The 13,986-nt window shown below is 42.4% G+C and overlaps 1 protein-coding gene across 6 annotated transcripts in view; it reads left to right on the top strand.

The window, feature by feature from the left end:
* ERMARD (ER membrane associated RNA degradation) overlaps positions 1-13,986 on the top strand; it is a 452,987-nt gene that overhangs the window by 224,236 nt on the left and 214,765 nt on the right. For all 6 annotated transcript variants that reach the window (XM_029594214.1, XM_029594212.1, XM_029594213.1 and 3 more), the window contains one exon: positions 2,118-2,232. In XM_029594214.1, the coding sequence (XP_029450074.1) occupies positions 2,118-2,232 (115 nt within the window). The remainder of the gene's footprint in view (positions 1-2,117; positions 2,233-13,986) is intronic.

The following is a 13,986-nucleotide window of genomic DNA, read 5'->3' as shown; positions in this document are numbered from 1 at the left end:
ACTTTATCTAATTGAGTACAGGAGCAAGAAATCAGGACGCTGCTTCACAATTTTTTTATTATCCTAATCTCTATGTTCCTTAGACCTTTCTTTCTAGCAGTCTTGGCTTCCAAGTTTACTACCCCTGTTGAATGTAACTTTGTCCTTCCTGTTTTTTTTATCAATGGTTTGTTACAGTTTCCCCCTTTCGATGTAAACTGATCTGATATGGTCCTAAACTATGAAGGTCGGTATAGAAAAGTGTTAAATAAATAAATACATAAATTAATTTAAAAAAGCTGGAAATGGGATTCTTGGGGTAGAGATAAGGATAGGGATCATGAGTAACATGAATCAGCTCTCTGAAGGTCCTTTAGATTCCAAAGCAAATGCAATGCTCACTTTTATTGCCAGCCATTCTTCAAAGAGATACTTAGGGTCATTCGTTTTCAGTTTAAATTGATTTTCACACATACATTTCTGGATTTTCCAAAAGTGACAATCTGTTTAAACTGATTTTCACCCTAATTTTTGGCTGATTAAAGAGCAGATCCTGCAACTGCAGGAAGCCAGTATGGGTCAAAGCATCTGCAGCATTTCATGTCCTGCCTTTCCACCAGTGACAGCACTCACCCACTAGTGCTGCTGATGTGGCATTTCAAGTTCTGTTCTCCCTTCCCCCAGATAGCCAAGGTGACTGCTGTTTGGTTCTGCCAATACAGCATTTAAAGTGGGCCATGCCCACCAGAAGTACTTCCTGGTAAGCTCCCTGGCCCTGCGCAAAAGCAGAAGTGCAGTGCTGCAGAGCACAGGAATCTCAGTAAGCATGCTGCTGAAGAAGCCTGGAGCTATCACTGGTAAGGATGAATGCTGAAGCAATGGGGGAGGGGGGGGGGGGGGAGGGGGGAGAGGGAGATTCTCGATGGGTGTAGGGAAAAATAGGGACATGCTAGCAGGGGATGGGAATAGCGATGGGGATGTTGCTGAATGGGCGAGTGGGAGAATCTTCTCAATATTATTTTATTGTCCTGGTTTCTCTCGACCATAATAATCTCTGATATTTATCCATATCTACTGATTTTCTCCTGTTTTTGTCATAATAAACCCTGATAAATTCCCAGGTAAAATTTAAAAAATATAAATAAAAAATGAAGGTCCCTAGAGATAACATATCATTTCTCAGAGTTAGATCCCTCTACGGCTATTGAAAGGGGATGTGCATTTGGAAAACACCACAACTGCTTTAATTCCTCCATCTCCGCTCCTACAGAAATGCTGCTGTCCTGCAAGAGGAGTGTTTCTGCCCTGTAGTTGCAGATTTTGCTCCTGTGGTACTACACCACTGACTCTGGGAGAAATGAATGGCAAGATTAAAGCAGTTGAATCAGGTCCTAGGTTCCAGCAATACTACTATTTAAAAAAAAAAATTTCAGTTAACAAAATCAGCCATAATGGTGTTTCCCAACCAGTGTGCTTTCAAATCTGATCAGGTGTGCCATGGAAAATTCTCCTCTGCCTGACGCTCAGATCCAGACCAGCACCTGGGATCTAATCTTAGCACCTCCCAGCAACAAGACTCATGCCTCTTCTTCCTAGCTACTACATGAGTCCTGGAGTGTGGTAATGAATGGGTAGCATGCAGGCCCCATCTCCTCAGCTTCCCCATCCTGAACTGCCTTCTTTGAGTCCTTCCATCCTCTGTCCTATCCCCAGTCTGAGAGAAATGGAAAGAGTGTGCACTGAACACTGGAAATGACTTACTCTGATAGTTGGGAGCAGCTTTGGCAGTCGTATTGTGGACTGTCCACACCACACTGATTTCTCTCTTTTCCTGTACTTCTATCATGACAGGTTTATATGTGTCTCTGTCCCCTCTCTCCCCCTTTGTTTTAAAATTTGGAGGAGAGATTGGTGGGGCTTTCAGTGTTTCCCCAGCTTTTCTTTTGGCCATCTTAGTCCTCTCCATGTTCACACTGTCTGGTGTGAGGTATTAAGTATGCTACACAACATTTTTGTTATTGTAACTGTGCCTTGGATTTGAGAAAGTTGCAAAACACTAGGCTATAAACAGAAGTATTTGAATAGTGTTCTTTGCTATTTATTTTTCCGAAATACAAAATGTTTCTCTTCATTTACAGATGTTACTCGTGAAACACTTTCTGTAATTGAAGAATTGGTGGAAGTATCCAACTTTATCATAAAGCCCATGTTACCATTTTGGAGGACATTAGTAGCAGCCTTTAAAGAATGCAGGTAATGGAGAATCTGAAGATTTTCAGCACTGTGTTCCACTTTTCTTGTTTTTCTTTTAAGACGGGCACTATACTGAGATATTAGACCCTGTAGCCTGATTCCAGATTTGACATATTGGTTTTCTCTGGTCATTGGCTTTTTATGTACTCATTTTCTCATTGTTGCACTTTCTGGTGCTGAATGGCTTTGGTATTTCTGTTCCAATGGTTATTCATGATCACTGAATGATGTGCTTTAATAATTGGATACTGTTTTAGTTTGAACTTTTAAATTGTCCATTCTTAACCTCATTCTCTTTGTTGCTGTTTTAAGGAGCACTTTATGCTGAAGTGCCCTTTTCAAGTATACTGAAGCCTTACAGCTTTCAGCTTTTTACAAACTATTATGGATAGTAGGGTGCTGCCAAGTAGTAGCTTACTACTACTACTACTACTACTACTACTACTACTTAACATTTCTACAGTGCTGGCACAAATAGACGAGACCATATCACTCCTACTCTCATTGACCTCCACTGGCTACCCATCGCCAAGCGTATAAAGTATAAGATTGATCTTATTACTTTTAAATTGATTTCTTCTGCTATCTCTCCCTGGAGCAGTGCTATCCTGCGTCTTTATAGCCCTACTCATCAGCTGTGCTCTTCCCAAAGGGGCCTTCTAGACATACCCTCACCACTACAAGCTAGGCTGTGTAATACCAGGGTCTGTGCATTCTCAGTTGCAACACCCATCCTTTGGAGCTCATTTCCCATATCATTGAGGCTGGTAGACAGTGTGAAGTCCTTCAAGATTTCCTTGAAAACATGGCTTTTCAGACAGGCATTTTATTAACCCATAATATTTTTTTGTATTTCGTCTTTTAATTTATCTGACATGTTTACGTTCTATATTTGTACATGATTTTATGTATGTATTTGGTTCCTTATAGTTTCTTCTGTACATCGCCTAGTTTATAGGCGATAAATTTTAAATAAAGATAAAAAGATACACAGCACAATACAAACACACAAAAAAAGATAGTCCATGCTCAATAGACAAACATACAGGACAAGAGACTTGGGGTATTTCATAAAGCAAGACCATGCTTCATAAAGAAAAGAAAGTTAGTTAATAAGGCTAAAAGCAGACAATCAGGCCTAAGATTTAAAAGTGGCTTCACAAAGGTGGGACTTTAGATGGGATTTAAGCACGGCGAGAGAGGGAGCATGACGCACCAGTTCAAGAACTCTATTCCAAGCACACAGCACAGCCAGGTGAAAGCATGGAGTTGGGAATTGACGATAGAGAAGAAGAGCACAAATAGGCGAGAAATGTCTGATAAGCAAAGTGCACGAGGAGGGATGAAAAGAGATACAGTATTTGAGAGGAGAGATATTGAGTAGCTTTCATAACAATTCATTGTTCCTGAATTGAGGGCAATTTTGAGACTGTCCCTGGGAATTGCAAGCTTGCGAATACATTGTACTCATGGGGCCTGCAAACTAATTTGCAAAGGCCCCCACCCCCCAGGATGAGGCACAAAGCATATAATTTCTCTCCTCCAGCCTTACACACCCCTTTTTGTGCTGCAGTGAAGGAAAGGGCTGCCCATTTTCAGTAGCCCTTTTAATGTGTGTATTGAGGTTTGAAAATTGCCCTGTGAAAACTAATTTGCATCAGCTAAAAATTCCATGAGGCATAGGTATCTGTTGTAGCCATGACTGTCCCCACCTTCTGATGTTGCACATCAGTAAATACAATTGCAACATATAGAAACATAGAAACAGAAAAGACGGCAGAAGAAGACCAAACGGCCCATCCAGTCTGCCCAGCAAGCTATGCACTTTTTTTTTTCCTCTTACTTGTTATGCTTGGCTCTTAGTACCTTTTAGTTCTATTTCCCTTCCACCCCACCATTAATGTAGAGAGCAGTGTTGGAACTGCATCTAATTGAATATGTAGCTTAGTTAGGGATAGTAACCGCCTCAATAAGCAAGCTACACCCATGCTTTTGTTTACTCGACTATGTAATTCAGTCCTTGTTGGTTGTTGTCTATATATAGATCCTCTTTTCTATATTGCCACTGCTGTTGAAGCAGAGAGCTATGCGTTGAAAGTGAAGTAACAGACTCTCCCCTGCCGTTGAAGCAGAGAGCTATGTTGGCTATGCGTTGAAAGTGAAGAAACAGACTTTCTCCCCTGCCGTTGAAGCAGAGAGCTATGCTGGCTAGGCGTTGAAAGTGAAGTATCAGACTTTCTCCCCTGCCGTTGAAGCAGAGAGCTATGCTGGCTATGCGTTGAAAGTGAAGTATCAGACTTTCTCCCCTGCCGTTGAAGCAGAGAGCTATGCTGGATATGCATTGAAAGTAAAGTATCAGGCTTATTTGGTTTGGGGGTAGTAACTGCCGTAACAAGCAAGCTACACCCCGCTTTTTTGTGAATGCAAATCCTTTTTTTTTTCCCCACATTTCCTCTTACCATTGAAGCTTAGAGCAATGTTGGAGTCGCATTAACCGTGTGTATGTATATTGAATAAGGGTATTATCTCCAGGTAGTAGCCTTCATTCCCGCGAGCCACCCCCTCTTCATTCACGTCCTCTAGACTTGATGGATCCACAGTGTTTATCCCATGCCCCTTTGAAGTCCTTCACAGTTCTGGTCTTCACCACTTCCTTCGAAGGGCATTCCAGGCATCCACCACCCTCTCCGTGAAGAAATACTTCCTGACATTGGTTCTGAGTCTTCCTCCCTGGAGCTTCAGCTCGTGACCTGGTTCTGCTGATTTTTTTCTGACGGAAAAGGTTTGTCGTTGTCTTTGGATCGTTAAAACCTTTGAAGTATCTGAAAGTTTGAATCATATCACCCTGCTCCTCCTTTTTTCCAGGGTGTACATATTTAGATTCTTCAATCTCTCCTCGTAAGTCATTCGATGAAGACCCTCCACCTTTCTGGTTGCCCTTCTCTGTACCGCTTCCATCTTGTCTCTGTCTCCTTGTAGATACGGTCTCCAGAACCGAACACAGTACTCCAGGTGAGGCCTCACCAAGGACCTGTACAAGGGGATAAACACTTACCTTTTCTTACTCGATATTCCTCTCTCTATGCAGCCCAGCATTCTTCTGGCTTTTGCTATCGCCTTGTCACATTGTTTCGCCGACTTCAGATCATTAGACACCATCACCCCAAGGTCTCTCTCCTGCTCCATGCACATCAGCCTCCCCCCCCCCCCCCGCCATATCTTCGACCACTCTTTCAGCTTCCTTAAATCACGGTGAACCTAGAAGATGTGGTAGGCCTGATTGACAAACTGAAGAGTAGTAAATCACCTGGACCGGATGGTATACACCCCAGAGTTCTGAAGGAACTAAAAAATGAAATTTCAGACCTATTAGTAAAAATTTGTAACTTATCATTAAAATCATCCATTGTACCTGAAGACTGGAGGATAGCAAATGTAACCCCAATATTTAAAAAGGGCTCCAGGGGCGATCCGGGAAACTACAGACCGGTTAGCCTGACTTCAGTGCCAGGAAAAATAGAAGAAAGTGTTCTAAACATCAAAATCACAGAACATATAGAAAGACATGGTTTAATGGAACAAAGTCAGCATGGCTTTACCCAGGGCAAGTCTTGCCTCACAAATCTGCTTCACTTTTTTGAAGGAGTTAATAAACATGTGGGTAAAGGTGAACCGGTAGATATAGTATACTTGGATTTTCAGAAGGCATTTGACAAAGTTCCTCATGAGAGGCTTCTAGGAAAAGTAAAAAGTCATGGGATAGGTGGCGATGTCCTTTCGTGGATTGCAAACTGGCTGAAAGACAGGAAACAGAGAGTAGGATTAAATGGGCAATTTTCTCAGTGGAAGGGAGTGGACAGTGGAGTGCCTCAGGGATCTGTATTGGGACCCTTACTGTTCAATATATTTATAAATGATCTGGAAAGAAATACGACGAGTGAGATAATCAAATTTGCAGATGACACAAAATTGTTCAGAGTAGTTAAATCACAAGCAGATTGTGATAAATTGCAGGAAGACCTTGTGAGACTGGAAAATTGGGCATCCAAATGGCAGATGAAATTTAATGTGGATAAGTGCAAGGTGATGCATATAGGGAAAAATAACCCATGCTATAATTACACGATGTTGGGTTCCATATTAGGTGCTACAACCCAAGAAAGAGATCTAGGTGTCATAGTGGATAACACATTGAAATCGTCGGTTCAGTGTGCTGCGGCAGTCAAAAAAGCAAACAGAATGTTGGGAATTATTAGAAAAGGAATGATGAATAAAACGGAAAATGTCATAATGCCTCTGTATCGCTCCATGGTGAGACCGCACCTTGAATACTGTGTACAATTCTGGTCGCCGCATCTCAAAAAAGATATAATTGCGATGGAGAAGGTACAGAGAAGGGCTACCAGAATGATAAGGGGAATGGAACAACTCCCCTATGAGGAAAGACTAAAGAGGTTAGGACTTTTCAGCTTGGAGAAGAGACGACTGAGGGGGGATATGATAGAGGTGTTTAAAATCATGAGAGGTTTAGAACGGGTAGATGTGAATCGGTTATTTACTCTTTCGGATAGTAGAAAGACTAGGGGACACTCCATGAAGTTAGCATGGGGCACATTTAAAACTAATCGGAGAAAGTTCTTTTTTACTCAACGCACAATTAAACTCTGGAATTTGTTGCCAGAGAATGTGGTTCGTGCAGTTAGTATAGCTGTGTTTAAAAAAGGATTGGATAAGTTCTTGGAGGAGAAGTCCATTATCTGCTATTAAGTTCACTTAGAGAATAGCCACTGCCATTAGCAATGGTTACATGGAATAGACTTAGTTTTTGGGTACTTGCCAGGTTCTTATGGCCTGGATTGGCCACTGTTGGAAACAGGATGCTGGGCTTGATGGACCCTTGGTCTGACCCAGTATGGCATTTTCTTATGTTCTTATGTTCTTACTCTCTCCACTCCTTCCAGCGTGTCCACTCTGTTGCAGATCTTAGTGTCGACTGCAAATAGACAAACCTTACCTTCTATCCCGTCTGCAATGTCGCTCACAAAGATATTGAACAGGACCGGTCCCAACACTGATCCTTGCGGTACACCGCTTAAAACCACTCTCTCTTCAGAGAGAGTTCCATTTACCATCACACATTGTCTTCTTTCCGTCAACCAGTTTGCAATCCAGGCCACCACCTCGGCACTCACTCCTAAGCTTCTCATTTTATTCACCAGTCTCCTGTGTAGAACCATATCAAAAGCTTTGCTGAAATCCAAGTAGATGACATCGGGCGCTCTTCCTTGATCCAATTCCTTGGTTACCCAGTCAAAAAAGTCAATCAGATTTGCCTGACAGGATCTTCCCCTGGTGAATCCATGCTGCCTCTGGTCCAGCAATTCTCCGGACTCTAGATAGTTCACTATTCTCTCTTTCAACAGTGACTCCATTACTTTTCCCACCACCGAAGTGAGGCTAACCGGTCTGTAGTTACCAGCCTCTTCTCTGTTCCCACTCTTGTGAAGCGGGACCACCACTGCTCTTCTCCAATCACTCGGCACCACTCCGGTTTCTAGAGATCTATTGAACAGGTCACACAGTGGACCCGCCAGCACATCTCTGAGCTCCCTCAGTATCCTGGGATGAACCTCATCAGGCCCCATGGCTTTGTCCACTTTCAGATTCTTCAGCTCTTCCCATACATTTTCTACTGTAAATGGATTTTTATCTACTCCACTCCCCTCCAGTTTCTTGTTAAGTAGAGATGGTCCTTCTCCAGGGTCTTCTTTAGTGAACACAGAACTGAAGTATTCGTTTAATATTTCTGCCATTTCTTCGTCCCTCTCCACACATTGATCCTTTCCACCTTTCAATTTCACTATACCACTTTGAACTTTTCTCTTTTCGCTGATGTATCTGGAAAATATTTTGTCACCATTCTTTATCTCCTTGGCAATCCTCTCTTCCGCTTGACTTTTTGCCGTCTTGATTAATTTCTTCGTCTCCCTCAGTTCAATCAAATATTCTTTGTGCCCCTCCCTTTGGGATCTTTTATATTTCTTGAACGCTGTTCTTTTGGCCTTTATTTTGTCAGCCACCTCCTTTGAGAACCAGATAGGTTTCATTTTTCTTTTGCTTTTCTTTACTTTTCTAACATATAGAGTAGTTGCCTTGGTAATTGCTCCTTTTAGATTGGTCCACTGCTGATCCACATCTCTTTCATTCTCCCAGCCTTTTAGTTCTTCCTCCAGGTACTTCCCCATTTCCTCAAAGTCCGTGTTTTTGAACTGCAAAACTTGGGTCTTTGTGTTTCTTTTCTGTATCCTTTTTGTGATATTAAACCATACCGTTTGATCACTGGTGCTGAGGTGGGCGCCCACCTGGACATCAGAGACATTATCTCCATTAGTGAGCACTAAGTCAAGTATAGCTCCTTCTCTCGTGGGTTCCACTGCAGACAAACTATGTCCCATCTCCAAACGTAACCTTACCCATTCCACAAAAAACCATCAACCATGGTACACGACAGAATTAAGATCCCTAAAAAACACCCTTAGGCAACGAGAGAGAACGTGGCGAAAAGCCCCCTCACCCCAACTTGCCTCAAGCTACAAAACCACCCTTCACCAATACAGAATAACTACCCTTAAAACTAAAAGAGACTTCTACTCATCCAAGATCCACCAGTACATGTACAACCCTAAAGCCCTCTTTAATTATGTTGCCAACCTCACCAAATCCTCCCAGCCCGCTATCCCTGAGAACGAAGCCACTGCCAAGAGTGAAGAAATCGCCCAATATTTCCTCGCAAAAATCACCAACATCCTCCGCAGATTTCAATACCCATCTCCCTCAATTCCCCTTCCCCCCCCTTCAACCCTCTGCCACCTCACCCACCCTCCAAACCCTCGACCTGACTTCCTCTAAAGAAGTGGAATCCATCCTCAAAAAACTCAAACCTGCATCACACCCCTCGGACACCATCCCCACTAAATCTCTCCTCTCCATCCCAAATACTATTTCCAAACCCATCGCAGACATCATAAACTCCTCCCTCTCTTCTGGCTCTGTCCCAGATGTGCTCAAGCAAGCAATTGTTAAGCCCCTCTTAAAAAAAACCAACACTAGACCCTAAAGACCCCGCCAACTTCCGCCCTATCTCTAACCTGCCATTCCTCTCCAAAATTATGGAAAAGATTGTAAACATCCAACTCTCAGAATATTTGGAAAGTAATAATATTCTTCATCCAGCCCAATTCGGCTTCCGTAAATACCTCAACACGGAAACCCTCCTGCTCTCCCTCACAGATCACTTGCTCATAGGCATGGACAAGGCAGCTGCTACCTCCTCGCCCTCCTCGACATCTCAGCGGCCTTCGACACCATCAACCACAACCACCTCATCAACCGCTTAACCGAAATAGGTATCTCCGGACTAGCCCTGCTATGGTTCAAATCCTACCTATGTAACAGAAAGTTCTCCGTCAAGATAGGAAACGCCAACTCCACACTCTACCCCTTGTCTCAAGGCATCCCCCAAGGCTCCTCTCTCTCCTCTACCCTTTTCAATATCTATCTCACTCCTCTATGTCACCTCCTCACAGACCTTGGCCTCAAATTCTACCTCTATGCAGATGACGTGCAAATCATCATTCCCATTCACAACTCCCTCTCAGATGCCCTTGCTTTCTGGAACACTTGTCTTGCTAACATAAATGACTTCCTCTCCAACATCCACCTTGCACTAAACTCCTCTAAAACGGAGCTGCTCCTCATCTCTCCCCACCTCCCTCCTAAACCCCTGATCTCCAACGACCCAGCTTTCAACACCATAATGCCCCACACCACCGTAAGAGACCTTGGAGTAATCCTAGATCAACAACTCAATCTAAAAAAACAGATCAACACCATCCTCAAAGAAGGTTTCTTCAAGCTCAATATCCTGAAGAAACTCAGACCCCTCCTCCACTATCATGACTTCCGTACCGTCATCCAAGCCACCCTCTCATCAAAGCTCGACTACTGTAACGCCCTCCTCCTTGGTCTACCCTCCTCCACCACCAAACCCTTACAAATGTTCCAAAATGCTATCGCTAGGGTCATTACTAACTCACGGAAAGCTGATCACATCACTCCTATACTCAAAGAACTCCACTGGCTCCCCATCGCATCCCGAATTCTCTTTAAAACCTTAACCATAGTTCACAATTCCATCCACACATACAATTCTAACTGGCTAGATGAACCCTTTTGTCACATACGCACCGAACGACCCACCCGAACTGTCAATAAAGGCACCCTCTCCATTCCCCCCTTAAAAAAAGCCCACCTTACTTCTACCAGGGATCGCGCCCTTTCCATTGCAGGCCCTAAGCAATGGAATGCCCTCCCCACCACACTCAGGCTGGAGCCATGTTACTCCAAGTTCAGAAAAAAACTTAAAACATGGCTCTTCCGACAAGCCTACCCTGACTAACCTTCACCTCCTCCCCCCCTTGACCCTAACTTATTGCTCCTCCCCCTCCCCTACCAACCCCTGCCCTCCTGAACCCTCTCCTATACTTTCCTGTAAGTAACCCGCTTAAATTTGTATTCTTTCCTTTAAATAGCACGTTACAACTTCAACGCTCTAATCTCAATCCCCCCTGCTTTTACTCTTGTAAATAACCTGCCTAAACTTGTATATAGTCCTCTAAATAGCTCGTTACAGTTTTAATGCTTTAATTTCTATGCCCCCTGCTCTATGTATAATCCTCCTTGTTTTCCCCTCCCTGTTGATTGTAATTTCTGCCTTTAGTTACAATGTGAACCGGTATGATGTATGCATACTAATACCGGTATATAAAAGTTTTCAAATAAATTACCATTTGTTTGAACAAAGCTACTTACAGGGCATCCACTATCGCTCTACTATTTTTAGATTCTGCAGATGGGATTTTCCAGTCTACATCTGGCATATTAAAGTCTCCAACGATCACCACTTCTCCCTTCTCCTTTCTTTCCTATCTTTTGGATGTCTTCAACCAGATCTATGTCCAGCTCTTTCTTTTGGTTTGGAGGCCTGTAAACCACTCCAATATAAATGGACGCCCCATCATCTTTTTTTAGGTCGGCCCATCGTGCTTCTTCATTGCCCCATCTTCCTTGCAGCTCAGATGCTTGGATATTGTTTCTGACATAAAGAGCCACACCTCCCCCTTTTCTATCCACTCTTTCCTTCCTTAACAAGTTATAGCCAGGTATTGCCTTATCCCAATCATGAGATTCTGTGAACCATGTCTCTGTGATAGCAACAACGTCCAAGTCCACCTCCACCATTAGGGCTTGCAGATCTGGGATTTTATTTCCCAAACTATGAGCATTTGTGGTCATAGCTTTCCAGGTTTTCTCGTTAAGGTTGCTTGTCCTGTGCACATGCTAGAGGGATTTCTCTTAGTGGAACTGTTTACTGCATTGTGGAATCTTCATTGTGGCTAAGTATTTTTTGCTTATTTTTGCTTATAGCTCTGAAGTTGTGTAGAAAGCTTCTGTGATTATTTCCTGTCTGTGTTTTAACTTTCTTTATAGTCTGTTTCATTTCTTTATAGTAAGTTATTATTCTAGTAAGTTTTGCTGTTTGCTGAATAAAGTTACAAAAGAAAAAAAAAACCCACAAACAAAGCTCTCAGCTTTTAAACTGGTAAAATCTCTCTAGATTGGGGTTAGCTGGCACAAACTAAAATATTGGGGCATAAAGACTGTTTTTTAAAAAAGAATTGACCAAAAAGCAAAGACAACAGTCCAGAAGTGACGTAATCTAACTGAATTGGGTGTGACTCAGACCTTGGGCAAGGTAATCAGAGCAAGGGAGCCATTGTTAGCCATTGTTGTCCTGTGCACATGCTAGAGGGATTTTTCTTGGTGGAACTGTTTACTGCATTGTGGAATCTTCATTGTGGCTAAGTATTCTTTGCTTATTTTTGCTTATAGCTCTGAAGTTGTATAGAAAGCTTCTGTGATTATTTCCTGTCTGTGTTTTAACTTTCTTTATAGTCTGTTTCATTTCTTTATAGTAAGTTATTATTCTAGTAAGTTTTGCTGTTTGCTGAATAAAGTTACAAAAGAAAAAAAACCCCACAAACAAAGCTCTCAGCTTTTAAACTGGTAAAATCTCTCTAGTTTGGGGTTAGCTGGCACAAACTAAAATATTGGGGCATAAAGACTGTTTTTTAAAAAAGAATTGACCAAAAAGCAAAGACAACAGTCCAGAAGTGCCCTGCTTTACCCAGCTTGTCCCAGGCTAAAATGTTTGACTCCCTTCCACCCTACCCCTCTACCCACCCACCCCTGGGGCTTGTTTCTAATAAAGACTGCCTAGATTACCATTGGCAGCAAGATAAATTAGTACATTGGTTACAGTCAAGGAAATACAATTCACAAATTACCAAGATGAGGACTATCCAATGTAACTGCTGTGGAGCCTTTATTCTGAGGGAAAGCATCTGGAAACATAGAGCTTGCCCAATTTGTGCACAACTCTCTTCCTTGAAAATGGAGCTTACTGTGATTAAAGATCAATTAGCTTCAATTAAAAGTATTACACCCACATTGCATTACTCAAAAAATAATTCCCCAATACCACAAATAAACCAGGAGTCAAGAAAAGGAGATTCATTAGGCTCAGGTAGGACCCACAGTCACCCATTCTTGACAGAAGAGCAGCCAACAGGTATACCCCCCCCCCCCCCCCACTCAAACAGGTCATTAAGAAATTCTTTAAAAACCAGGAATACAGTGGGCTCTGGTAGAATTAGACCTGTGTTGAGGAGACACACAATGTACCAAATGCAAAAAGAACAAGCCTTCTCTAAATTAAAAACTGAAGAAGTTCTTGAGAAAAGCATTGCAGTATTACCAGAAAAGAGAGAGAAAACACAATGCATGCAGTATTTCAAGATCCATAAGCAAAAGAAAAATCTAATTGAGATGGATAACTCTGTCAACAGTGGCACAACCGCAAAAAGAAATAGTGAAGTGAATAACAAATCTCAACTAATATCTCATAAGGAGTCCAGGAAATGCAATAACCGTAAAGAGAGTACCTGGAAGGCTATGACCACAAATGCTCATAGTTTGGGAAATAAAATCCCAGATCTGCAGGCCCTAATGGCTGACGCAGAATTGGACATTGTTGCTATCACAGAAACATGGTTCACAGAATCTCATGAATGGGATACAACAATACCAGGCTACAACTTGTTAAGGAAGGACAGAGAGGATAGAAAAGGAAGGACAGAGAGGATAGAAAAGGGGGAGGTGTGGCTCTTTATGTCAGAAACAACATCCAAGCAACTGAGCTACAAGGAAGTTGGGGTATTGAAGAAGCTCTATGGGTCGACCTAAAAAAAGATGACGGAGCGTCCATTTATATTGGAGTGGTTTACAGGCCTCCAAACTAAAAGGAAGAGCTGGACAGAGATCTGGTTGAAGACATCCATAAGATAGGTAAGAAGGGAGAAGTGGTGATCGTGGGTGACTTTAATATGCCAGATGTAGACTGGAAAATCCCATCTGCAGAAACTAAAAATAGTAGAGCGATAGTGGATGCCATGCAAGTATCTTTGTTCAAACAAATGGTGTTGGAACCCATGAGAGAAGGAGCTATACTCGACTTAGTGCTCACTAATGCAGATAATGTCTCAGATGTCCAGGTGGGTGCCCACCTCAGCAGCAGTGATCATCAAATGGTATGGTTTAATATCAATAAAAGAATAGGGAAAAGAACCACAAAGA

The sequence above is a fragment of the Rhinatrema bivittatum genome, chromosome 3 (genome assembly GCF_901001135.1).
Source record: "Rhinatrema bivittatum chromosome 3, aRhiBiv1.1, whole genome shotgun sequence".
In the NCBI taxonomy this organism is placed as follows: Eukaryota; Metazoa; Chordata; class Amphibia; order Gymnophiona; family Rhinatrematidae; genus Rhinatrema; species Rhinatrema bivittatum.
This window is presented reverse-complemented; position numbering and strand designations above follow the sequence as displayed.